This window comes from Salarias fasciatus, chromosome 20 (assembly GCF_902148845.1).
Source record: "Salarias fasciatus chromosome 20, fSalaFa1.1, whole genome shotgun sequence".
NCBI lineage: Eukaryota > Metazoa > Chordata > Actinopteri > Blenniiformes > Blenniidae > Salarias > Salarias fasciatus.
The window spans coordinates 29,249,715-29,277,684 of NC_043764.1; the positions used below are offsets into that span (position 1 = coordinate 29,249,715).

General features: G+C 41.5%; 2 protein-coding genes across 2 annotated transcripts; both read left to right on the top strand.

The window, feature by feature from the left end:
* The first annotated feature begins 14,647 nt into the window (after nucleotides 1–14,647).
* LOC115407783 (keratin, type I cytoskeletal 18-like) lies at nucleotides 14,648–20,149 on the top strand. Its single transcript, XM_030118274.1, has 7 exons — nucleotides 14,648–15,173; nucleotides 17,159–17,241; nucleotides 17,599–17,755; nucleotides 18,611–18,775; nucleotides 18,892–19,017; nucleotides 19,237–19,457; nucleotides 19,566–20,149. The coding sequence occupies exons 1-7, from the start codon at nucleotides 14,751–14,753 to the stop codon at nucleotides 19,678–19,680; spliced, it is 1,290 nt and encodes a 429-aa protein (XP_029974134.1). The 5' UTR covers nucleotides 14,648–14,750; the 3' UTR covers nucleotides 19,681–20,149.
* A 3,362-nt stretch (nucleotides 20,150–23,511) lies between these two features.
* Nucleotides 23,512–26,456, top strand: LOC115407784 (keratin, type I cytoskeletal 18-like). The gene is made up of 7 exons (XM_030118275.1): nucleotides 23,512–23,954; nucleotides 24,562–24,644; nucleotides 24,727–24,883; nucleotides 25,094–25,258; nucleotides 25,357–25,482; nucleotides 25,743–25,960; nucleotides 26,280–26,456. Exons 1-7 carry the CDS (start codon nucleotides 23,568–23,570, stop codon nucleotides 26,401–26,403), a joined length of 1,260 nt encoding a protein of 419 aa, XP_029974135.1. The 5' UTR covers nucleotides 23,512–23,567; the 3' UTR covers nucleotides 26,404–26,456.
* The last annotated feature ends 1,514 nt before the right edge of the window (nucleotides 26,457–27,970 follow it).

Genomic DNA, 27,970 nt, shown 5'->3' on the forward strand with positions numbered 1-27,970 from the left:
CATGGCTGCTGTGCAGCTGGTCTCCATTGCAACAGACACACCTGTTGTGCTGCTGCTGCTTGATTAGTCTGGATTTTTCCATTAAGACTGGAGCTCTATTGATCCTCTGTTACTCTGACACTGACTCCACTGCTCCTTCTACCTCTATCAACTTTTTTAAGTTTTTGCAGTGTTTTGAACCTTTTTCAAACTTTTTCAACTTTTTGCAGTGTTTTAACCTTTTTCAAACTTTTTCAACTTTTTGCAGTGTTTTCAACCTTTTTCAAACTTTTTCAACTTTTTGCAAGTGTTTTTAAACTTTTTCAAACTTTTTCAACTTTTTTCAACCCTTTTCAACTTTTTGCAGTGTTTTCAAACTTTTTCAACATTTTCAACTTTTTTTAAATCTTTTTCAACTTTTTGCAGTGTTTTCAAACTTTTTTAAACTTTTTCAACTTTTTTTAAACTTTTTCAACTTTTTGCAGTGTTTTCAAACTTTTTCAAACTTTTTCAACTTTTTTCAACTTTTTGCAGTGTTTTCAACCTTTTTCAACATTTTTCAACTTTTTGCAGTGTTTTCAACCTTTTTCAAAATTTTTCAACCTTTTTCAACTTTTTTCAACCCTTTTCAACTTTTTGCAGTGTTTTCAACATTTTTCAACCTTTTTCAACTTTTTGCCGTGTTTTCAACCTTATTCAACATTTTCAAGTTTTTTTCCAGTGTTTTCAACCTTTTTTGAACTTTTTCAACTTTTTGCAGTGTTTTCAACCTTTTTCAAACTTTTTCAACTTTTTGCAGTGTTTTCAAACTTTTTCAAACTTTTTCAACTTTTTTTTAACCCTTTTCAACTTTATTTCAGTGTTTTTCTACGTTTTTCAACCTTTTTCAACTTTATTTCAGGGTTTTTCACCTTTTCTTATTCAGTTTTTCTGCATTACAGTTTAACATTTTCAGCTCAGCATTCACACTTGCAGTTTCTTCAGGAACTGCAAATTTGTTCTAGTTTTTATTCCGACTTCTTCCCCTGTTTTTTGGCACGCTTCTCCTCCTACAAATTTTGTCCGATTTGAACCATTCAGATATCAAATTGTGCAGCTTTTTAAGGACTTTCCGGCTATGTTCTAACTTTTTGATATCTCTTAAACTTTTTGAAATATTTCAACTTTTGTGCAACTTTTTGCCCCATGTTAACGGATGGAGATTTTTTCAAATTTTGAAACCTTGTAACTTTTTCAAATCTTAACCGATTTTAACCATTCAACTTTTAAACTATTCAACTTTTTAAACCCTTTCTTCAACCTTTTTCAACTTTTTCAACTTTGTTCAACTTTTTGAAATATTTCAACTTTTTAAAATTATTTTTAACATTGAAGTGGATGGGAAAACCCTTCAACTGACCTTTCAACTCCTTCAACTTTGAACCCTTACTACTTTGTCATACTTTCACATAGACAAGTCATTTTACTTTTAAAACGTAGGCATTTTTGTCCTCTATTCAGGTATGTAGTATCATCTCAAGATCTTTTACCAAATTTAAACTGTGAGGCTTCAAGTATGGAGGGAATTTTAGCCGTTTCTGAAGTTTATAATGGGTGTGTATTGGAAAAGCTAGAGTGGGAGAATCAAATTTAGAGTGCGGGAGGCTCTGAATTTTAACCAAAAAAAAAATTCTTTTCTCGTCCGTACGGCCACATTTCTGGCTCAATCTGCACAATAACCCCTCTAAACGTAGGAATTTCTCTTGTGACCCGTACAATTGAGTCACTTTGTCTCTATCTCAAACGGTTCTCTCTCCAGAGGCATTTGTTTGAGGAGAGTGCAGAATTTTCTCCCATCCGCTCCAATGCATTTTCGAGACGCCTGAATCCAAAACTTCACTCGTGTTCGCACAATTGGTATGGCTGAATGGATGATCCTACAGACATGATTCCTGCACCATTAAATTCATGAAAGGCTTCTGAATCTGACTGTGTGAAAATCTTTTTCAATTTCACATCTTGGTCCCCGAGAAATGCCATTTCTTCAACCATGCGCACTCCATTAAAAAGTGCTGATTCACTGTCATGGCTGCTGTGCAGCTGGTCTCCATTGCAACAGACACACCTGTTGTGCTGCTGCTGCTTGATTATTAGTCTGGATTTTTCCTTTAAGACTGGAGCTCTATTGATCCTCTGTTACTCTGACACTGACTCCACTGCTCCTTCTACCTCTATCAACTGTTTTAAGTTTTTGCAGTGTTTTCAACCTTTTTCAAACTTTTTCAACTTTTTGCAGTGTTTTCAACCTTTTTCAACTTTTTTCAACCCTTTTCAACTTTTTGCAGTGTTTTTAACCTTTTTCAAACTTTTTCAGCTTTTTGCAGTGTTTTCAACCTTTTTCAACTTTTTTCGACCCTTTTCAAGTTTTTAGAGTGTTTTCAACCTTTTTCAACTTTTTTTTAACCCTTTTCAACTTTTTACAGTGTTTTCAACATTTTTCAAAATTTTTCAACATTTTTCAAAATATTTCAACCTTTTTCACCTTTTTTCAACCTTTTCAACTTTTTACAGTGTTTTCAACCTTTTTCAAAATTTTTCAACCTTTTTCACCTTTTTTAAACCTTTTTCAACTTTTTGCAGTGTTTTCAACCTTTTTCAACATTTTCAAATTTTTTTTGCAGTGTTTTCATTCGTTTTTACACTTTTTCAACTTTTTGCAGTGTTTTCAACCTTTTTCAACATTTTTCAACTTTTTGCAGTGTTTTCATACTTTTTTAACCTTTTTCAACTTTTTGCAGTATTTTGAACCTTTTTCAACATTTCTCAACTTTTTGCAGCGTTTTCGACCTTTTTCAGACTTTTTCAACTTTATGCAGTGTTTTCAAACTTTTTGAAACTTTTTCAACTTTTTTCAACCTTTTTCAACTTTTTGCAGTGTTTTCAATCATTTTCAAACTTTTTCAAACTTTTTCAACTTTTTTCAAACCTTTTCAACTTTTTGCATGGTTTTCAACCGTTTTTAACCCTTTTCAACTTTTTGCAATGTTTTCAACCTTTTTCAAACCTTTTCAACCTTTTTCAACTTTTTTCAACCCTTTTCAACTTTTTGCAGCGTTTTCAAACTTTTTTTAACTTTTTACAGTGTTTTCAAACTTTTTCAACTTCTTTCAACTTTTTTCAAATTTTCGCAGTATTTTCAACGCTTTTCAACTTTTTGCAGTGTTTTCAAACTTTTTCAACCATTTTTAACTTTATTTCAGTGTTTTTCAACTTTGCTTATTGAGCTTTTTCTGCATTACAGTTTAACATTTTCAACTCAGCATTCACACTTGCAGTTTCTTCAGGAACTGCAAATTTTTTCTAGTTATTCCTCTGACTTCTTCCCCCATTTTTTGGCACGCTTCTCCTCCTACAAATTTTGTCCGATTTGAACCATTCATATATCAAATTGTTCAGCTTTTTAAGGACATTCCGGCTATGTTTTAGCTTTTTAATATCTCTTAAACTTTTTGAAATATTTCAACTTTTGTGCAACTTTTTGCCCCATGTTAACGGATGGAGATTTTTTCAAACTTTGGAACCTTATAACTTCTTCAAATCTTAACCGATTTTAACCATTCAACTTTTAAAATATTCAACTTTTTAAACCCTTTCTTCAACCTTTTTAAACTTTTTCAACTTTCTTCAACTTTTTGAAATATTTCAATTTTTTAAAATTATTTTTAACATTGAAGTGGATGGAAAACCCCTTCAACTGACCTTTCAACTCCTTCAACTTTGAACCCTTACTACTTTGTCATACTTTCACATAGACAAGTCATTTAACTTTTAAAATGTAGGCATTTTTGTCCTCTATTCAGGTATGTAACATCATTTCAAGATCTTTTACCAAATTTAAACTGTGAGCCTTTAAGTATGGAGAGAATTTCAGCCGTTTTTGAAGTTTATAATGGGTGTGTATTGGAAAAGCTAGAGTGGGAGAAAGGAATTTAGAGTGCAGGAGGCTCTGAATTTTAACCAAAAAAATAATTCTTTTCTCGTCTGTACGGCCACATTTCTGGCTCAATCTGCACAATAACCCCTCAAAACGTAGGAATTTTTCTTGTGACCCGTACAATTGAGTCACTTTGTCTCTATCTCAAACGGTTCTCTCTCCAGAGGCATTTGTTTGAGGAGAGTGCAGAATTTTCTCCCATCCGCTCCAATGCATTTTCCAGATGCCTGAATCCAAAACTTCACTCGTGTTCACACAATCGCCGTGGCTGAATGGATGATCCTACAGACATGATTCCTGCACCATTAAATTCATGAAAGGCTTCTGAATCTGACTGGTTGAAAATCTTTTTCAATTTTGCCTTTCGGGCCCCGAGAAATGCCATTTCTTCAACCATGCGCACTCCATTAAAAAGTGCTGATTCACTGTCATGGCTGCTGTGCAGCTGGTCTCCATAGCAACAGACACACCTGTTGTGCTGACTGCTGCTTGATTAGTCTGGATTTTTCCATTAAGACTGGAGCTCTATTGATCCTCTGTTACTCTGACACTGACTCCACTGCTCCTTCTACCTTTTTCAACCTTTTTCAACTTTTTGCAGTGTTTTCAACCTTTTTAAAACTTGTTCAACTTTTTGCAGTGTTTTCAAAGTTTTTCAAACTTTTTCAACTTTTTGCAGTGTTTTCAACCTTTTTCAAACTTTTTCAACTTTTTGCAGTGTTTTCAACCTTTTTCAACTTTTTTCAACCCTTTTCAACTTTTTGCAGTGTTTTCAAACTTTTTCAACCTTTTCAACTTTTTTTTAACCTTTTTCAACTTTTTGCAGTGTTTTCAACCTTTTTCAAAATTTTTCAACTTTTTGCAGTGTTTTCAAACTTTTTCAAACCTTTTCAACTTTTTTCAACTTTTTGAAGTCTTTCTAACTTTTTCAACCTTTTTGCAGTGTTTTCAAACTTTTTCAATCTTTTTCTACTTATTGCAGTGTTTTCAACCTTTTTCAACATTTTCAAGTTTTTTTGCAGTGTTTTCAACCTTTTTTAAACTTTTTCAACTTTTTGCAGTGTTTTCAACCTTTTTCAACTTTTTTCAACTTTTTGCAGTGTTTTCAACCTTTTTCAACTTTTTGCAGTGTCTTTCTACCTTTTTCAACCTTTTTCAACTTTATTTCAGGGTTTTTCACCTTTTCTCATTCAGTTTTTCTGCATTACAGTTTAACATTTTCAGCTCAGCATTCACACTTGCAGTTTCTTCAGGAACTGCAAATTTTTTCTAGTTCTTCTTCCGACTTCTGACTTCTTCCGCCGTTTTTTGGACCTCTTCTCCTCCTACAAACTTTGTCCGATTTGAACCATTCATATATCAAATTGTGCAGCTTTTTAAGGACATTCCGGCTATGTTCTAGCTTTTTAATATCTTTTAAACTTTTTGAAATATTTCAACTTTTGTGCAACTTTTTGCCCCATGTTAACGGATGGAGATTTTTTCAAACTTTGGAACATTATAACTTCTTCAAATCTTAACCGATTTTAACCATTCAACTTTTAAAATATTCAACTTTTTAAACCCTTTCTTCAACTTTTTTAAACTTTTTCAACTTTCTTCAACTTTTTGAAATATTTCAACTTTTTAAAATTATTTTTAACATTGAAGTGGATGGGAAAACCCTTCAACTGACCTTTCAACTCCTTCAACTTTGAACCCTTACAACTTTGTCATACTTTGACATAGACAAGTCATTTTACTTTTAAAACGTAGGCATTTTTGTCCTTTATTCAGGTATGTAATATTATTTCAAGAAGCTTTACCAAATTTAAACTGTGAGCCTTCAAGTACGGACAGAATTTCAGCCTTTTTTGGAGTTTACAATGGGTGTGTATTGGAGAGGCTAGAGTGGGAGAGTGGCAGTTAGAGTGTGAGAGACTCTCGATTTGAACCAAAAAAAAAAATTCTTTTCTCGTCCGTACGGCCACATTTCTGGCTCAATCTGCACAAAAACCCCTCAAAACGTAGGAATTTTTCTTGTAACTCGTAAAATTGAGTCACTTTGTCTCTAGCTCAAACGTTTCTCTCTCCAGCTGCATTTGTTTGAGGAGAGTGCAGAATTTTCTCCCATCCGCTCCAATACATTTTGGAGACGCCTGAATCCAAAATTTCACTCGTGTTCGCACAATCGGTATGGCTGAATGGATGATCCTACAGACATGAAATTTTCAGGACAAATCCATGAAAAGCTTGTGATTCACACTGTGGAAAAAATTTTTCAATTTCCCCTCTCGGTCCCCGAGAAATGCCATTTCTTCAACCATGTGCACTCCATTAAAAAGTGCTGATTCACTGTCATGGCTGCTGTGCAGCTGGTCTCCATACCAACAGACACACCTGTTGTGCTGCTGCCGCTTGATTAGTCTGGATTTTTCCATTAAGACTGGAGCTCTATTGATCCTCTGTTACTCTGACACTGACTCTACTGCTGTCTACTGCTCTCTGCTGCTTTCTCAACTTTCCAGCTTTATGAACTTTTTTCATCTGTTTGTAACTTTTTTCAACAATTTCAAACTTTTTCAAGTTTTTTCAACTTTTATTCAACTTTTTCAGGTTTTTCAACATTTTTCAACATTTTTCAACATTTTGTAGTGTTTCCAAACATTTTCAACCCTTTTCAACTTTTTGCAGTGTTTTCAAACTTTTTTTGACCTTTCTCAACTTTTTGCAGTGTTTTCAACCTTTTTCAAAGTTTTTCAACTTTTTGCAGTGTTTTCAACCTTTTTCAACTTTTTTAAACCTTTTTCCAACCTTTTTCAAGTTTTAGGAGTGTTTTCAACCTTTTTCAACTTTTTTCAACTTTTTACAGTGTTTTCAACCTTTTTCAAACTTTTTCAACTTTTTGCAGTGTTTTCACACTTTTTCAACCTTTTTCAACTTTTTTGCAGTGTTTTTAACCTTTTTCAACTTTTTGCAGCGTTTTCATACTTTGTCAACCTTTTTCAATTACTTTCAAAACTTTTTCAACCTTTCTTTTTGAACTTCTTCTGCATTACAGTTTAGCATTTTCAGCGCAGCATTCACACTTGCAGTTTCTTCAGGAACTGCAAATTTTTTCTAGTTAGGGTTGCCAACTGTCCCGTATTAGCCGGGACGTCCCGTATTTGAACCAAAAGAGGCGTGTCCCGTACGGTGGTCTGAAGGCTGTATCGCATGGCAGGTAATTCGAGGGCCCAGCCACTAGGGGCGCTACAACCAGAGCATTAGCGCACCAAGCAGAGTGAAGAAGAAACTCAGTGTAGAGCTGCTCCGTTTGGTTCGGAAGAAGAAGAATACTGACGGTTTAAGGCTATGTGGAGTTTGATCCGGTGTGTCTGTCTGTTCGTTCAAGTTCGAGTTTCTATTTTTTTCTCTTGATCTGCCGCTTGTGCATGCGTCTTGTTACTGTAAGTGTAATGCAGTAGCCTAATGTGTTTTTATAGTCTTTAATAGGTATAACTGTGGCAAAATGCTGTTATATAGCCTATGCGTTTTTGACCCCCCAAAAACCCTTTTTTTTCTCAGCTGCCCGCGGGAGGTGTCCCTTATTTACCTCTCTGGGAGTTGACAACCCTAATGCTAGTGTGCTACCAGATGCTAGCGTGCTAACATTGCCAAATGCAGGAGTTCTAGCCGTAGAACTGAGGCTGGTCACTCCTCAGCCTTGGGAAAAATCTTGTGCTTGACCAGGAGCTTGGAGTGTAATCTGCATCGTATTTTGAGAAGTGGAGTCGTGCTTCCAGTGCTTTCTAGTCACGCTTGCATTGTTGACATGCTAGCTACTGACGTCATTACGCTGGTGTGCGTACAATGCTGCATTCAGGTCCAGGGAGGAAAATTGCCTACTCCTCTACTCCTTCACAGTCACAAGAATGCTTTTAGGTACTGAAGCATAATACTGTTTGATTTTATGAGAATTGGTACTCGGTAGTACCTATGGAATTTGGTCGGAACTAATAAGCAAATAAATCTAATAACACCAAGGTCTTTTCTTTCTGAGGTTAAATTGCAGCTGATAATAATGACATCCATCTAAGCTTCAATGACAACAAAATGGGAAAAATAGGAATGTTTGGATCAGTGGTGGAAGCGACAGGGACGGCCCAAGGCTTTCTTATATGGTCGCATTTACCACGTGCCATCTTGGTCACAGTCCATGTTTTTATATATTCACTGTATGTATGATTGAATACTGTACATACAGAATAGATTCGGCATTAGGTTTGGTTATAATAACTGTTGATTGAGCATTGGAGGGAAGTGAATTTGACATTTTCAGACATGATTGCTGTTTGTGCACATGTGTGGTATGAATGAGATTATTAAGATTAAAGCTTTAGGGATACAAATATATTTATAGTGTAATTTATTTGTGTAAATATGATGGTATACAAACATTTCACGGATGATTGTGATTTCTGTGTCTGTGATCAATAATAATCTTAATCCAGATGGAGAGATTCCTCACGGTGTTGTTTTGATCCTTTATTGTTTTTGTGAGCCACCACACGTGCTCACACGCCTGCTCTCTTCTTCCACTTCTCCACCCTGAAGACCACACACCCGATCACTGACTTCACTCCAGCCACACCAGAGACCTTTGACCTGTCCACTCCTGCTGTCCAGTCAACCTGGACAACACCCTGGCTACGTGTCGGGTCGGGTTTGCAGCTGTCTCACTTTTGGTTTCACAATAAAAGAAAAAAACGAAACATTCCTCTCAGCCTGTTATCCACGCCCTCTTCAGACATATAGTTTTACAGGACTCCTCTTAAAAGTGGATCATCTTGGATGCCGGCGGCCTCATCCGCCCCCTACGGAGCGTCTGTAGGTTCCTGGAATCGAGCGACTCCTTTAATCATGAGCGCACGCTGGTGAACAATGGCGTGACTCCCGTCTGCCGGTGTCACTTTCTCACACACTGACACGTCAGTGACAGCATGACGAAGGCAGATGTTTCCCGATAGCCGGGCTCGCCTCCATCTCTGTCTGATGACTGGTTCAGCTGCACCTGGCAGGAATGTTCCACACACCTGTAAACTGATTGTGTTTCCCATCTGTGACCCCCCCTCTCACCCCCTCCCCTCACTCCACATGACTCACTCTCAGCATTTTTTATACTGGCTTTATCTCACAATGACGGTCATGGGCCGTGCAGATGGTTTCACATCCAGTCAGACGGCACGTAAACAGAAATCTGTCAGATGTTTTTGAGGTGACTGTGAGAACGCTGTGACCAGAGCTTGTGACTGGACGGACTTTCAATCACCTCTGGTGGCGTTTCCGCCCACTGAACAAGGTGTTGAGTGAAAAACAGCCAAGGCTCGCTCCATGTCTTGACCCGACGTCGGATCCTGGACGATCCCTTGTCCCAGGCCTCTGAATGAGACTTCTCAGCCCTGCTTTGTTCTGATTTAGCGCCCTCCGTGGGTGTTCTGGCTTCCCGGGGTCACGTCTCAGAACGGATGAACAACAAGTCCACAGTGCAGTTCTGCTCCCGCCTGCCAAGCTACCGTCGCCTCATTTTTTCTTTACTCCCATAAAACCTTCAGCTCATAATCAGATGAGTGAAAGCCTGTTGTGATGACAGCGGGATCTCCTCACTGACAACAAATACAACCCTTGAAACCAAACACAACCAGAGAAACTATGAAGTTCCAGGTGAATTTCACCAGCAACACAAGTACCATATAAGGGCAGACACTGATCTGACCTCTCGCCCTGTACAGACTGCTTGCAAAAGTGAGAGTGTGACCATGACAGAATATTAGTAATACAGTAGGTGTGACTGTCTTGTGACTTCCCATCCTGGAGAACTGCATTATTGCACACGGTTGATAAGGGTAGAGTAAACAGAGGCTTAGCGTTGCTCCTCCTATGCACACAGAAGTGAACACAATGGAAAACCTGCTTCTATCAGTCTCAGTTTATCAGCTAATGCACTCAAGCAAAACATAATGCTCCCAATTATGCCTGGTTCATTCTCATTTCACCTGATCATTCCACTGATTGTGCCTCTGACTGGTTTGTCTTGTTTTCTTCTTTCAAATAAGAGGGAACTCTGACTGTGAGAGGAGCTGTGAAAATCTCTGCTGCCACAAAACATTGAAATAAAACCCACAAAAATGTGTGGCTGCTGCACTCACTGCTCAATTCTTTGATTATACTGGGAAATATAAATACTGGTCAAATTAAAACACTTTACTTCATCAAATCTGGAGAATAACCTCGGGAAAATGAAAAGCTAAAGCCATCCATGGTCTTTGAGTGGGAACAAAGTGTGATCTGTGGCTTGAAGGAACAGAGCTTAGTGCGTCGCTGGGAGGGATCTGGTCACGGTGGGTGATGACTATCAGGATAATGACGGGCAGGAATTCTTGACTTTGGGCCAGAACCGTTGAGGTGAGTCCTAGGTGGCGTCGCAGCCTGCCACAATCCATCGACAAAGTATGGGGTAATATTTAACACCAAACACTGGAGTCCAACGAGCAGTTTTCACCGTTTAGATGTTTAAAAAAAAAAACCCTGAAATGTGGACATTAACGTCAAAGGAAGAACAACTAGAGATCACTATCGGTTTATCTGCAGATTGTGTGAGTCAGATTTCAGGAATAAACGTATTACTCACAACAGCCACGCAGTAACATTCATTTGAAGTCAGATGAGTAAAGTTGTACTGGATTTCATCGACCTTCATGATTCATGCCAGGACTGGTCTGGGTTCAGACTCAAGGTTTTACCAACAAAGAACATGAGAACACTGGATTGTGTAAAAACGATTAGTTTAACTTTTGCAAAACATGAAAAGATATGGTAATTTGGAATTTAACTTGTACACCTGACCACTTTCCACATCGTGGATGGACGTTAGCATAAGTTTGCTGACTGCCTCTGGATGGATTTGAAGTTCTGATATTAAAAGCATCCATTTCAACATACCAGAAAAGTGTTCAGCAAACACAATAGAAGATGTTATTAATGACACTGAGTTAAATTTAAACAAGCTAGGCTGGATTTAGTGTCACGATGAAGAGGAAATAGGCTAATCTCTTCATGATGCTAGCTAGCTCTTTACACAACGTTACATTCAACTGCATTATCTTTCTAATCCCATTAAAAAACAGTTTGAACTGAATGCAAAGACATTTTAACTTAAGTTTTGTGTCGCGGCTACTCTACTAATGGGCTAACAACACATTTGCTTTTTGACTTTTAAGCTCTGTCTTTTTTAGCTAGCACAAAGACACAGGCATGATATCAGTTTTTTAAATTCCCATTTTTCTTTAAAACAACCAGCTATTTCTTAGGATTCCTAAATTTTACTACTGAATATCTCCACAATAAAGTTCTCATGAATACTCAAAGAGCTTAAAGATGTTAGAAATAAGGCAGAAACCTGTTTCAGTTGCTGAAATGCTTTGTGATCAGTTGGTTTACCCTGCTGCTCCAGTCCTTTAGAGGCCGAGTGGGAGAAACCAACTTTATTCACGTGCGTCGCTAATCAAGTAGTGCGAGCAAATAAAGCAGTAAAACCTGTCTCTATGTAAATACAGGGACTCTTTTCCAGGATAATAAAACAATTTGAGAAGTGTTAAATTGTAACAAATGAATTAAATATTCATTTCAAGCCAATGTGTTTCCCAGATCACATATCAACTTTGCGTGTTAAAAAAACGAACTATGTCCATATCCTGATCGTGTCACCGCAGTTTACACTGAAAAGCATTGAGGCTTAAGTTAATCTCCATCATTGATGTTTGAAACGTGACGCTGATCTGCTCCACCTGGTATCATCCCCGTGCTTCTGTCTTTGTTTTCAGAGTCGGGTGTGTCGTTCTCACCAGACAAAACACTGAGGTGGGTCCGACCACCGCCAAACCCTTGAAACCGGTCAACCATGAAAAGACCCTGTGTGGCGGGGCTGCGCTTGTGTGCCTAACATCTGCACAGAAAGGACTGAACATGTCTGATATTTATGTCTTCCTAAAGACTTTGATTCATATCTCGGTTAGTCTTTAGAAACGACTCTTAGAACTCACTGATCTGCTCGCTGTGTTTCTTGGCAACCTTTTGTGAAGACACTTTATTGCTATGCTCACTGAGAATGCTCTCTTCAGTGACAGCGCAGGAGATGTTTTGATTTCATTAGGAACACTTTATTCTTTAATATCCTGCTGCGCGTTCCTTCCTGCAAAACAAGAAGCAGCGATGACGAGGCCGAAAATCACAACTGAGCAGCAGCGGCGGCGGACAGGCGAAGCGGCAGACAGTGGAAGGCATGGCGGCTCCCTCCCAAACTAACACACCGGCTGCTTTTGACCTCTAGAAAACCAACAGAGAACATCTGAAGCTGAAGCAACCAAAAGGACGTGTTTTCAGGCCGCGTCAGGAATGCACGTGGAATGCGTTTGTGTTAAAAACCAGCAGGGGGGCCGTCCTGAAATATGTTTACCGAGGTAGAAAAGTCATTGTTCCTTTGTTCGACCATATCCTTCAGGGGAGTGGGGCAATCGGACACACATCCTGCTACACTGCAGAGATAACACATCGTACCGCACGGAACATCTGGACCCATCTCACATCTTCAGACTATTAAAGCTTGAAAACTTCATATCGTTACTTTTTGAGGTTGTTCTTATTTTTGCTCATTGGGGAATTTTGGGCTACTGGGCTTCTTCTTCTGATTCATGACTTTCATGTTTTTTTTATTTACTTCTAATTTCTAAAACTGAAAAACTGTGTTTACAAAACTTTTTAAACCAAAAAATAATGAGTGGAAACCAACAACAGCCAGGAAATGATATAAAAATACCTCTGGATTTAAAACCCTCTAACACAGTCGGGAGGATGGTGAGCTGCGTGGAGTTTATGGACGCCAACTGGGCCCTTTGAGAGCGTTTTATGCGAGCGGCAGATGTTTTGCCCTTACGAAATTAGATATCATCCAAACCTCGTGTTTTGTTTGTGGGAAAATTGGTGCCGATGCACATAAAAGACAACGCTCCTCTTCCGTGACACTAGACATTACCTTATAGTACCCTGATGGTGCAGTTACCTCATGCTTAAATGAGTAGAGTCAACCGAGACGTCCAGGTGTTGCACGCTCTGATCTCATCCGACCCTGTGATCAAAACAAAGCGTGCTACACGCCCGCCGCTACGTTACAGGATCCTGTGTCACTGTCACGGTTTAGGGTTCTCTCTACGGCGTTTAATCAACTGGTAATGTAGGTTCAGTCAGGACGCCGTCGAAGCCGCCGGTCTGATGCCAGTTATTAAAAACAACAAAAACTGGACAAACACATGCATTCATTTTTTTAAAAATAAAAAAAAGGTACTAAAATGTGCTTCATCCCTGAACACTCGACATAGCCCGCATAAAAATATGAGTAAATTATAAATTTTAACCTCAAGGAAGGATGTTTCTATTGAAAAGTAAGTAGAAACATACACCAGCGCATAATTTCTATTCTTTAAATTCTATTGTTTGTCCCTCCCATGAACTTTTCATGTACCACCATGCTTCAATCCAATGACATTCATAAAAAAAAGCACATTAAATATGACTTACAACACTTAATGTGTATATAAAAATACAACAGACCTCCTACTTTCATTATTATTTTCATGTACAGTGCTGCTGTTCAAGCACAGACATTCAAACCTTTACATGTTTTTAAGATGAATGTGTCAATCAGGTGAAATAACTGGGATTAGGAGAAGCTTTCCCAAAGAGTTTAAACATTATGATGCAAAAATAACACATTTCACAATCATTAAGATAAATACTGAATCACTTTACTAAAGTGTTTCCATTGCTAGATTAGAAGTCATTATTTTATCCAGTATTCTGACCTGTCCTGGTGAAGGTTAAGTCCTGCACGTCAGTGGTTGAATGCATATGTTAAATATGTGTATGTGGAGTTACACACATCATACGTCAGTGCTTATGGAGGCATTTAAACAGAAATATTTCTCAAGAGCATTTCCAGTGTGGCCCTCCACCCATACTGGATATTGGGCAAGAAACATGATTCCACAGAGGATTACATTAGCACAGGGCTACAACTTCAGGATAAAGGTCTGATTCTGACCCATCTGTTTTTCATCTTAATTTTACCAATTCAAAAGTTAAAACCAAAAACCTTCCCCCACCTCTCTGGCAGTGAATTCAACACTAAAACAGTGAGAGAAGTGACTGTAGGGTGAATCAGATTATTGTGGTGAGTCTGAGGCAGCCTGTTCTTCCACATGGCTCTGTTTACTGTAAATCTCACCCATCAGTATCTATTCTCACAGACATGCGTTGTGTTCAGGTACTAGTGGAGTCACTGTGGAGCAGCAGCGTGAAAAACTAATAGAAATAAAATCACGTAAATTAAGAAAGGAATTTCCTTTTCCAGAAACAGCGGGGACTCTCTCCTGGACTCTTCTCTTCTACCAGTAAAGACCAGATGACTTCATGTCACTCTTAAAAGTTTTCACACGTCTCCAAGTTACTGAATACCACCGAGTCTTTATAAGTGACCGGCTTACAGGACTGTGACGGACAAAGGCATGCTGTGAGCAGTCTGTGGTTTCGGCCGGTGGAAAGAGGGAGTGACAGTGAGAGGAGGAGTGGTCTGAGGGGCGGACCCCAGGGCCCACAAGGTTTATATAGTTTACCAGGCTCCCTTCTCCTCCTGCCTTGTGCCTGTGAGCTCCAATTTCTGCCGGCTCAGCCTGTGCCTCCGTCTCACTCAGCCTCTCTCCTGAGTCTCTCAGTCGACAGCAACATCATGGCTTCTACAAAGACCACGTACTCCATGCGCACCACCACGAGCAGGGGTCCTGCCATGTCAATCAGCCGTGCCCCCGCCCCCGTCTACAGGGCCGCCAGTTACCACGGCGGGGCCAGCGGGAACCGCATCAGCGTGGCCTCCGGCTCCCGCTTCGGGATGGGAGGGGGCTCCGTGGCGGGGGGCTCCGCCGGGGGCATCCAGGTGAGCGTCAGCGGGAACAGCGCCGACATCATGGGCAACGAGAAGTTCGCCATGCAGAACCTGAACGACCGCCTGGCCAACTACCTGGAGACGGTGAGGAACCTGGAGCAGGCCAACCACAAGCTGGAGATTAAGATCAAGGAGGCCCTGGAGAAGAGCGGACCCGACCTCCGGGACTACAGCAAGTACCAGGCCATCCTGGACGACCTGAGGAGGAAGGTGAGGAGGCGAGGGGCTGGGGCGGGGGAGGATGGAGAGGGCGGGTGGAGGAATGTCTGGGGTTACTGAGTGCCGAACAAAAGCTTGACTTTGAATGGGGGGAGGCCGGAGGGTTCTGTTTGAATGAAAATCAGAATGAGGTGTTTCAGAATGGTCGCTGATTGGGTCATGACAGAAATCTGATCATTTACTGGAGGAAACCTTTGTTTTTCTTCACCTCCTGCCCTGAATGTAACCCCAGCAGCAGTCAGGGGTGCAGATTGCCTGACTTCCCAACAGAAGGGGTTCCTGCCGCCGCTCGGCAGCGAGCCCACTGCCGCTCGCCGGGACGGGGGCTGATGGGGCCGGAAACAGTATGGAGGAGGAATGTTGGAGAGTCAGGGTTCACAGACACAGGAAACTCAAGAAAAACAAAAATTGAGAGTTCGAGGTCAACTTACAAACCCATACATCACAGCTTTGACAGAGTTTCTCCTCTTTGTTTATTCTTTGGACTGAATGTTCAGAACAGTCATTATGACTGTTTACATTCAACATAATGAGACCAGGAAGAAGGAAATAAGAGACACTGAGTCCTTGCATAACAGACACATCCCCTATTGTATGCACTGAATAAACACCAAAAAAGTTTAAGAACTGATAAGAAGTGAGAGTGAATGGAGGCTGTGCGCAAGACAGGGACAATCTGTCAATCATTTACACAGGTTTTTTTCCCCCAGTGAGTTTAACGAAAAACCGAAGCAGTGAAAAACTGGAGAGTAGTTTCCAAATGGAACTTTCCAGGCAGAGAAAAACCAAAATACTGAGTCTACTGTGGCCCTTCAGCATTGGGATACTGTTATTTGTCCCTGTGCTCACTGGAGGAAAGTGTGGTCAAGGGGAAAAATATTTTTATAATCTCCCTAAAATGTAGAAGCATCAAGGCCTGCAAAGCAAAGAACACAGCTGAACTGGGTAAAAGTGGAGGCAGAGACCAAAATAAGGAGGGTAGTTTCATATAATTCCACTCAAGTCTTATCTTTATCAAAGCAATTCATTAAAAATAAACTTTAAGTGAGCTTATGTGTTTTTGTTCAGACAGTCTAGGACTTTAGTTTATACAAACAACCCAGGGTCACAAAAAGCAAATATTTCTTAAGATAGTGCCTCTGCGTCTCGGCTCCCATCAGAGAGGAAACCCAGACTCTCACGGTTCAAACAGACCAGTCCAGTAAATCAGGCCAAAGACCAGCCGTCCGTCCTGACGGGCGTGGACCGTCACATGATAACACAAACACACACGGACACAGCCAACCGCCGCCGGTGCCATCCTGCCTCATGCAAATCAGCCGATGTCGGGACCAAACCTGTTCCTCCGCAGAGGACGGACAGCCGCCGGCCTGGCAGGATCCCATTGGCTCTCGGACTTTGTCACCTGGATGCGTCTCCTGCCATCCATCCCAGGACTTATCTAAAGCAAATATTGCAGCCATCTGGTGTTTGAAAGGACCTGCTGGCTCTGTCCTCGCTTTCACACGCAGACAGTGACACATTCTCTCCAGCAGTAAACTCTTCCTGCACTTTCATGTTCTGACTTTGTGTTGGAATATGTGGTAAAGCTGGTCACACTCAATTAAAAAAGGCCTGTTTTTCCTTATTTTATGCGGTTACAAATGAGAATTGATTTTGTCGTAAAACACTTTGAGTGTTAACGTGCTGAATGTCAATAGCTAGTTAGCCTAGCTTAGCTTGAAGACAATAAAAAATACCTGTCAGATTATTCATTGTTTGTTAGTTGTTAATTCTTTCAAAAAACAAATTAAACACAATTAAATTTCTATTTATTGATTCCGCAAGTCCATCAAAATATTTATGCTGTTATTACTGATAAGCGAAATCCCAAAGCTCATTTAACGAAGCTGTTAGTCACCGATCTCGACTCTTCGCTGCCCCCTTGTGCCAAGTTTACAACCTGAATAACTCCTTTGTTTGTGAATCCGTTCCAGGTCTTCGACGCCACTTGCGACAATGCCCGCCTGGTGCTCAACATCGACAACGCTCGCCTGGCTGCTGACGACTTCAGAGTAAAGTAAGGCTTCGCTTCTCAGGCTGTAAAACCGAAGCAGACGTGTGGGAACACCTTTTTTTATTACTCAGAGGATCGCAGGATGAATGCATGGTGTCAAGATCTAAAGAGAGCGATTTGTCTCGTAGTCATAAACCCTCACCTTCGCATCACATCCGGGGGAGATGTTGCAATAACATCATTAATCTAAAATATACCATCATGCTTTTGAATGGAAAGGGGAAGTGCATGTGATGATTAAGAAAATGATTTATTTTTGCTGCATGTGTGAAACTGAAACTGGTAGATTTCAAGTAAATTGAGCTCAATCTGTGAGCAGCTGTGGATGTAATCCTCTTCCAACCGCTTCGTCCTCTTCAGATATGAGTCTGAACTGGCCATCCGCCAGTCTGTGGAGGCCGACATCGTGGGCCTGAGGAAGGTCATCGACGACACCAACTTGAGCCGCTTGAACCTGGAGAGTGAGATCGAAGCCCTGAAGGAGGAACTGATCCACCTCAAGAAGAACCACGAAAATGTAAGTGAACTGAATTTGCCTCTTGTGGGACACTTGTAAGGATCCTATTCAAATCCAGTATCAGTTCTAAAGGTTCAGACCCTGACCTCTCGCTTCAACTTTATCATCTAAATGTGGTCAATGTTTCATACTTCCCTCAAAATGGAACAGAAACATGCCATTTTGTAGCAATATATTTAACAAAAAGTACAGAAAAGCATGATTAGTCCCTGTATATATGTGAGTAAATGCAACATAAAAACCAAAGTTAAGCGTTAAACATTGACACAAGTCGCTCTCCTCCTCCCCGGTGTGTGGGTGTGATTTAATCAGCCTTGGCTCACCGTAACCTTCAACTTTCCGCCTGACCTATAGTCACCACAGCAATCAGCGGCACCAGTGACTTTACAGTTCTCCATGGAAGCCACGCCTGTTTGAATCCGGTGTCACAAACAGCAACAAAACCAAACAGAACACAAAACTCTATTGTGACAACAAGATCAATAACAATGTTGTACAATCTCTGTAAAAGGAAAACTGTTCCATCTACATTGGAAGTTTGGGACTTGTAGTGTCTTGCTTAATGACACTTTGACATTTAGACAGATTGGGAATTGAACCTGCAACCTCCAAATTGAGAGACCATGACTATGATTTGAGCCTACATGCCAGAGTACAACTATTTATTTACCAAGGGGAAATCAAAGAAAGTGTTTGGGGTCGCTCTAACTCCTGAATGGAAAAGGCAGTGAGTCAGATGGAGGTCACGATTCAATTCAATCAGTCAATGAAGTAATATTTACACCAGAAACACAAAAAGTTGCCTTATTTGTGAATCTGTTGAGTGATTTCTGGATTCTTTCTTTGTGCGTTTAGGAAGTCATGGAGCTCCGTAACCAGATCGCCCAGTCCGGAGTCCACGTGGACGTTGACGCGCCAAAGGGACAAGACCTGTCTCAGATCATGGCAGAAATCAGAGCCAAGTACGAAAAGATGGCGCTGAAGAACCAGGAAGAGCTCAAAGCATGGCACGAATCTCAGGTAAACAGTTGAAATGACACAGTGTTGAAAGGATCTTTACTTCATTTCCTTTTTAATCATGTCAACAGAAGGTAATACGATAATCCCTCACTCTGATTTTTTCCCCTCAATATCAGATCACAGAAGTTCAGACCCAGGTCACCCAGAACACAGAGGCCCTGAAGGGTGCTCAGACAGAGGTCAACGACCTGCGCAGACAGATACAGACGCTGGAGATCGAGCTGGAGTCACAGAAGAGTCTGGTGAGAAGCACTCAGTCAGCGCACGCTTCATTTACCACAAACACTCGCTTATCTGAGCACCCGGCAAACCCCAACTCAGCACTCTCACTTCAAGTCGCTGCCTTTTACTTCTGTTGACACGGGCCTCGCACTCTGGTGAGCCGTTGCCACGGCAGCTGTCAACACCGAGCCGAGTCCGAGAGTCAACGGTTAACCCTTCCTCGCTCTGAACCCTTGCAGAAAGCCTCTCTGGAAGGCACGCTGAGAGAAACGGAGATGCGTTACAACATGGAGATCGAGGCTCTGAACGGCGTCCTGCTGGGCCTGGAGGCCGAGCTCACGCAGCTGCGCAGCAACATCCAGCTGCAGTCGCAGGAGTACGAGGCGCTGCTCAACACCAAGATGAAGCTGGAGGCCGAGATCGCAACATACAGGCGTCTGTTGGACGGCGAAGACTTCCAGTACGTGGGACGGCTTTCTTCCTCAGTGGAGAGAAAGTCTGTATATTTACAAACCGCTTGGAAGAAAGTACCTCTCAATTAACAAGAGTTCTCCATGTCTTCATTCAGGCTCCAGGACGCTCTGGACCAGAAAACAGTGAAGAAGACCAAAGTGATGACAGTCACACAGACCCTGGTGGACGGCAAGGTGGTGTCCTCCAGCACAGAGACCAAGAACCTTTAAATCCAACAGGAGACCGACCCACACTCCCAACGATAAACATCTGAACAGATCGGTCCAAATGAAGCGTCAGTACCAAGCATTAGACCCTCTGCCGGCCCTCCCGTTAGTTTGACTTCCTGGGTAGACAGCTCCCTCACAGGCTGATAGAAAACTGGATTAGAGGAGAACAAAATCATCTTTTATTTATTTCATCACCATTATTTATGTGCTAGTGTGTTGACCCACAGATGTTTACGAAGCTCAGAAATGGTGAGCTTGTTTTTTTCTTTTTTTTTTCCCAAAGACAAACTAATTAAAGAGAGTCAACCTTTCAAAGTTACAAGAAAAGTCAATTATTTGTTCATGTAAATTCTGGAATCCTTGTTTTTTTTACATTTCATCATTTGCTTTCCTTTCTGTCCAGTTGAGTCTGCCTGTTTCACTGTGATCTTCTTCAGACTGTTCAATAAAGCCCATTAGAAGAAACCTGTTTCTTGTTCTTGTTTGAATCTAAACATCATTCAAGTCACAGATACCATTTTATGATCATATAACGGCAGACAAAAAGATATATCATAGCAGAAAGATGGCAGATAACATACTTTATTATCTTTTTTTAACTGATGCCAAAAATATAAATCTCATGTTATGACTGAATAATAAATAGAAACATCTTATAAGCAGTTTCGGTGTCATCAGCTACTACTGGTAGTGGTGATAAAACTGCACAAGTATCTTGTTTACAGTGAAAGTTAGTGGTTATAAAGTGATTTTTTTTCCTTCAGAATTATCAAGAGAAGATAAAACGATACACTCCCCTGAAAGTTTGTATTGGTTTCAACAGTCATGTAAATGTAATAATGCATTTTCAAAGGAATTACAACATTAAAATGTTCATGAATTACAGTTGCAGTGGGACAAATTTAATGAATTTCGATGTTATTTTCAAATTGAAAGCCTTTCAAATGTTGATGTGATCACTGTTATTTCAAATGTTTATGTTAGCAGACTAGCAGCTGGTGGACTCTGGCGGCAGTGATTATCATGACAGGGACAAGAAAGACAAGCGTTACTGACAATAATGTCTGGAAATGTCTGTATTTAATGGATTGATTAAAAAAAAAAAAAACCTTGTAAAATCAAAAAACCTTTGTGAAAGTGAAATCAAGATCTTGTCAGGTTGAATCAAACCAGAAAATATTGTTTGGTACGTTGAATGTTAGTGATATTCAACAAAAGAGAAAAATACTGCCTGGGAAAAGGTAAAATAAACCACTGCTCTTGATTCCATTTGCTCAGAGCAGAAGCCGACTGAGAAGCCACTCTGTGCTCCCAGAAAACAGATCAGCGCATACCTTTGAAAATGGATTCCCTGCATGGTTCTCCAAATCCTTCTACAGCTCAAGAAGAGCACTTCCATATACGCCTGTCACGGGTACTTTAAGAGCCTTTCACACCACATACAAAGCATCTCTTTCTAACTAGATGGAATTACTAGTTGAGCATTTTTAATTAAAGTTAACAGAGGATGTAAATGGAGTTTGAGATTGTTGAAGACCTGTTGTGACACTCTAAAGGTTTTCTATCTGTAGTTTCACTATTCTACCCTTACATTGTCTATGCAAATATGGTCAGAGCTGTGCTTATATTTACGCCCATTTCAAAGTATGAAGCACAAGTTGATAAATTCCACATTTTGCGTAGGAATGTTCGTGAACAGTCACTATGCCCAAATCTGCGTATACACTGAAGATGCACTGATGATAATTGAGGCCTCTGCATTCCACAATTTACTCAAAGAGTCACACCAAGAGCAGTAGTGCCCTAGAGGTTAGAGAAGTGAGCTTCTGATCAGAGGTTTGCAGGTTCTATTCCTGCTGCTGATAGGTTACCACTGTGGCAGTCCATTGCTCTAAGCTAAGTATGAATCAGAGGGATTATGTGCAGAACAGTAATTTCCCCAAAGGGTTCAATTTGAGTATACTTTCTTATTTAACTTGTGTCTAAATATGTCTTTGAACATTATCAAAACAAATCTCTGGCCATCAGTCAGTACTTGATTCCATGGCTGTTAAAGCACATTAACACCTCGATCACCTCCCATTTGGAATTAAAAAAGACCTGTCTTAGACAGGCTACAGCATGTGTAGAAGTCAACTGCCAGGGTTCCTTTCTGGAAGCCAAAGCCCATGGCAGCACATTAAGCCAGGTTTACACTTGCACGACTTTTTGCCACGATGTTGTTGTGGCAAGGCGTGCCAATCTGGTGTCACGAGCCAGCAGGCTCCCGCACTGTTCACGACTAGTTCACACACAGTTCATGACCAGTTCACGGACAGTTGGCGCACAGTTCACTGACAGTTCACGAATGCGTCCGGTAGTGTCGCGAACTGACAAGACGCATTCACGGCAAATTCACGCATAGTTTACAAGCTTCCCGCACCGCACGACGTGGTTGCGCGCGCAATTACATCATTTACGTATTAATCATATACGAGTAAAAAGGGGGCTTCCCCAACCCCGGGTCATTTTTGGATTTGCTGTGGAACAGACAACATGCTGAATGCCAGAGACTCCATCACTGCGGAGAAGAGAAGATCCTGTACCTGCAGCTGCTCTGTGTTGAAGAGCAGCAGAAAAGGCGCTGCCAAGGGCCCCGAGCTGAAGGGGCTCCTGACGGACGGCTGACATCAGTCAATTTCAATGACAAATTCAAGGCGCTACACTTGATGCTGCAACGACAGTGGGTCGAAAATCCCCCGCATGGGGCCCTTTTCCGGGTACTCACCGGTGGCCACGACTGGCACGCATTCTCCCGCATTGTCCCGACGCATTCACAAGGAATTCACGGACAGTTGGCGCATAGTTCACGGCCGGTTCGCGATATTTTGTCGTAACCAAAGTTTTGAACATTTCAAAATTTTCGTCCCGACATGGCACGCAGTCCCGACGGGTTTACGCGCACTTCACACCACTTTACGAGTGGTTTGCGAGCGTTTGCGACTCAATTCGTGGCAATGCGTGCCACAGAATCGTGCAAGTGTAAACCTGGCTTTACCTCTACCTTCATGCACCTCCCCCACCTGCTGGTAACATCCTCTACCTTCCTGACCTCCTAATAACTCCACAGTCTGGTTTCTGAGTTTCTGGAAGAGAGAACTATCATTTCTCAAAAGAGTTCAAGAACTGTGACATCAGGTAAAGTCACTCCCATGGAAATTAAAGAGATCTACTTTCAGCCACGGATCAGTGCAGGACGTGGTACATAATAAACCTGGAAACGGTATGACACCGCAAGCAAAAATCAAGAACACTGTAACTCTCTCTAGCTCTGTTAAAGGTGCTGTAGGCAGGATTCCGCATCTTCAGCTCAGAACAGAGACAGATGGAAACGCTGCGTCCTCGCGGTAGTGCAATTATAATACACTCCTAAAGGATTATCAATGGATACTCTAACATTTAATCCAAAGACAACACAGAAAAATTTGCATTGACTAGCAAAATCCTGCCTACAGCACCTTTAAATGTTCCAACTGATCTTTCAGAAACGCCTCTGATGCACAGATGAAACTGAGTCATCAATAAGACTTTGAACGTCTGATGGGCATAAAACTTACCCCTTAGTCAGATCAAGTTACCATAGAAACAGTGTATTCACTACTCACGATCATTACGATGAGCACCTTTTCATCTTTAACTTATCGGTTGGGAGTGGGTGTGGGAGGACAAGGTCCAAGCAAGAGGGGTAAAGGTAAGGTAGTATAGATAGTAGAGGAGTGGCAGGAAGGAGCCTGCAGCTTTATATAAAGCTGCAGACCGAACCGTCGACCTCCACTCCCCTGCCGAGCTTCACTGCAACAGCACGTGCCACTTCTTCCTCTGACTGATCACCGCTCCTCTCTTCACTCATGGAGTTCAAGCGACAGACTTCCCATGGTTTCTCGGGAATGTCAGCCCGACCTCTTCATGTGTCCTACGCTCACAGCGTCAGCGGTGGGGCTGGCGGCCATGGGACCAAGATTTCCACCGCCGCCTATGGAGGCCGAGTCGGTAGCAGCTATGCCGAGTACCAGGTGTCTGGGTCCGGTTCTGGCACCTTTGCCATTGGGAACGAGAAAATTGCCATGCAGAACCTGAACGACCGCCTGGCCAGCTACCTGGATACCGTGAGGAACCTGGAGAAGGCCAACAGCTCACTGGAGATCAAGATCAGAGAAGCCATCGAGAAGAGGGGCCCCTTGGAGGGGAGGGACTACACCAAGTACTACGCTCTGATTACAGATCTGAGAGCCAAGGTGAGCCAAAAAATCTGATCCTGTTTATTCTCGATTAGAGGAGAACAGTCCTGGTCCTGAACAGCCACAGTCCTCCAAGTTTCCGATGTCTTCCTCTCATACCTGTGTGATTGTGTGCTGAAGCACGTTGGAACTTTTCAGATGTGTAGTCCTCTAGGACCAGGACTATCCTCCTTTGTACTTAATGAACCTTGTTCAGGCAGCTGATGAAGAGCACAGACACCTGTACCTGTAGTCTTTGGTAAAACATAAATGGTCAGGTTGGGTGAAATCCTCAACAATCCTTTCATCCGCAGTTTCCGTTCATGCACACTGCTGTTCATGCAGAACAATTTTTTTTGGGCCACGGATCTATTTTGCATACCTTGCAAATGTCACACAATGAAAGTGCATAAATCATTACAAGCTGAACCTCTCCAAGTTACTTATCAACACACCGCCCACTCCCCTAAGTGTCTATGGATCACTCTGGCTGAGTGATTTGTCACTTTTATTGCTCTGTTATCTTTTTACTCGTGTCTACGCATGATGAACACCAAAAACATTACAAGGATATATTTCTTATCAGAGGAGGCTCATTCATCAGCTTGCTGTTTTGTTTTTTTAGATCTTTGACATGATCAAGGGCAACGCCCACCTTGCCATCGCTCTTGACAACGCACGCCTGGCTTCCGATGACTTCAGAGTGAAGTGAGCTTCCAGCACTGCCTGTGGAAAGAAAAGACCTCCTCATCCACTGTCAAGGTGTTTAATATACACCATGTGTCTTCAGGATGGAGTACGAGTTGTCCATGCGGCAGACAGTGGAGGCAGACGTCAGCAGGCTGAGGAAGCTTCTGGACGACACCAATGTCACTCGCCTGCACCTGGAGGGAGACATCGAGTCCCTGAAGGAGGAGCTGATCCACCTTAAGAAGACCCACGAGAATGTGAGAGATATTTCAATTAAAATGTTTAATCCAATCTCATTGAATAATTGAATGAATCCTCTTTGAATGAGGAAAGACAACTTGATAACCTCAGCACAATACCACACAATCCCCACAGTAGGAGTTTGTTTGTTCCTCAACCTCTTTGTACAGGATAAACCCTGTGACCTCTGCCAGGAAGTCGCTCCCTAACTATTTCCCCCTCTACAGGATGTTATTGAACTCCGTGCCCAGATCGTCCAGGGCAGCGTACACGTAGATGTCGATGCACCTAAAGGACAGGACCTGTCGAAGATCATGGAGGAGATGAGGGCCAAGTATGAGAGAATAGCTCAGAAGAACCAGGAGGAACTCAAAGCATGGCACGAATCTCAGGTACAGCAGAGTCCTGAAGGGAAAATGTTCACACACAGCACACTGTCATGATTGGCCATGTTCTGTAAGTCTCATTAATGTAACTTAACTCCATCCAGATCACAGAAGTGCAGGTCCAAGTGACAGAAAGCTCAACAGCTCTGAAAGAGTCCGCAAGTGTCCTGAGTGAAACAAGGAGGAGATCACAAGCCCTGGAGATTGAACTGCAGTCAGCAATTGGACTGGTGAGAAAGCCTGTCACAGTTTCTGTACACTTTGTCCTTTTCTACCGCCACGTCTTTCAGAGTCAGAGATCGGTTGGATTCAATTCCCTTTTCATCTAGAGGTAGACTAGCTGCCTCCACATTTGCACTCTCTACGCTAAGCTAAGCTATGCCGTTAGCTGTAGCATGGAGGATATTGCATGTCGGTCTAACTCTGAACAAAACATGGTTGCTTCACTTTTCTGTCGATTCACTCCGCCTTCTTTTCACCGATTTGACAGAGAGCGTCCCTGGAGGCCAACCTGCGCGACATCGAGATGCGCTACAACATGGAGGTGGAGAAGTACAACGGCATCATCTTGAGGCTGCAGGAGGAGCTGTCTCAGATCCGCAACGACATCCAGGTCAACACAAGGGAGTACGAGGCCCTTCTCAACGTCAAGGTGAAGCTGGAGGGCGAGATCGCCGAGTACAGGAGGCTGCTGGATGGCGAATTAAGGTGAGTGGAAGGGAGCAGGCGGAGTTTGTGATACTAGCAGGTGCACCTTTGTTTGAAAAACAAATATTCATGGCTCTCTGATGAAAGAGCTTTGTTTCCCAGATTTGCAAATTTAATTTAAATCAGCTACATGCAAACATCATACCTTATTGAAATTCCACAATTATTTACATTTTAACTGCTGATCTGCAGCTTCTGAACAGTTTTCAAAGTTCTTCAAGGTCCATGAACTATGAACGTCACACCAAAAGGTATCTGATTCTTTTCTATTATCTGCAACTTATTTTTTTTCTTCCTCCTTCTTTTTTTTCTGAATCAGCCTGGATGATGCATTTGAAAAGAAGGTCCAGACCAAAGTGGTGACGGTCACTCAGACGCTGGTGGACGGCAAACTCGTGGCAGAGAGCAAGGATGTCAAATCCAGTGAAAAGGTTGTTGCCTAAAAGTGAAGAATAACTCAATAACCATGGAACAAAAATAAAAAGGAAGAAGAAAAAGTGCATTATAATGTCTGAGATTGTTTTTCCTTTATCACAATCCACATTGCAGAATATTACAAGTCATATCTAAATTATATTTCTGATTCTTACTGTTTAACTCCACTTAATCTTCTAATCTCAACCATTACATTCATAAATAAAATCAAATGCAGTTTCTGAGAGGTAGATACAGATAAACTGCATCATATTATGTCCTAAAATGTGGTTTATCTCATAGATGTGTGTGCATGCACTCAGTGGTGGGTGGGTGTGCCCCCAGCCCTCCATCTGCCGTCACGTTCAAATCTTGAGCCAGTCCAGGAAATTGTTTCAGCTTCTGAGGAATTCGCTTTCTGACCGGCGGTTCGTTGGCCTGGTCCCATTCTCAGCAGAGGACTGGCGTTCCCATGCCACGTCCGGACACTACAGTAAACTGTTGCGTCTCTGCTCCCTGCTTATTTATATTCACATCAGTAGGTCTGGTCACAACAGACTGAACTCCTGGACTCCAGTCACTGCATGACTTTATCAAAAAACACTGTCAGGAATCAACTTCTGGGAATTTCATGGGAACATTTTTTGACTATTGATGATTATTATGAACAAATAAATGGAACTGTTCATCAACCCAGTGTCACAATTTGGGCAATACACAACTGCAGCATGATACAGTTCATCCTTCAGGCGTGTTTCCTCATTTCATCTGAAAACAAGCAGGCTTTCCTCAATTCCCTGAGTCACTACTGGAGCAAAGTCGTGAACTGCTTTAAAAGCAGACTTTCTTGAGTCTTGACTGGAGGTCTGTGGCAGACGTTCAGCCAGACGCTTCACATTAAGCCTCGCTGAGAGAGGCTGTGCAGACAAACAGGAGAAAGATGTGGAATTTCAGGGGGGAGGAAAAGCAGAAACGGAGAGATGGCGAGACTGACAAGAGAAGAAGATAGAAAAAAAAATGTAAAGGTCAGAGGTGAATATCTCCTCCTGCATGCCTGTAATACCTCAGGGGCCCCAAGGAGAGCGAGCGAAACAATGTGGATTTTCTTTTCTAATATAGAGGCTTATGAAGGAATTTTTCACAAAATATATATGCAATTATGACAAAATCTTCATTTATCATCTGTAAAGAAAAGACAATTTACAACAAACAACTTATTTCACTTTTAAAAATCTGTGAGTTAACAGCCCTGTGCAGGTCAATAATCCAGTTCTCCTTTCTTATTTTAGTAAAGCATTATTATTTTTTGTTTGTTTCATTGCCATCTGGAGCTTCAGAGACCATATCCACAGAGAATAAGGACTGTCAGTATAAACCTTTATTCATCACTCGCGTTTTATTTTGAAATTGCAAATCTTGCTTAAATTATGTGCTAAGCTTTAACTGCTACACCTAAATATATATATATATATATGTATGCAGAAAAACCAAATGAACTAGAACAATGGGAACCTTTCTTTATTCAAACATGTCAGCCAGAGCTCCCAGTTTTCTAGACAGTGATGATGAGTTGAGAAGCTTAGAAATGCTTGAGGA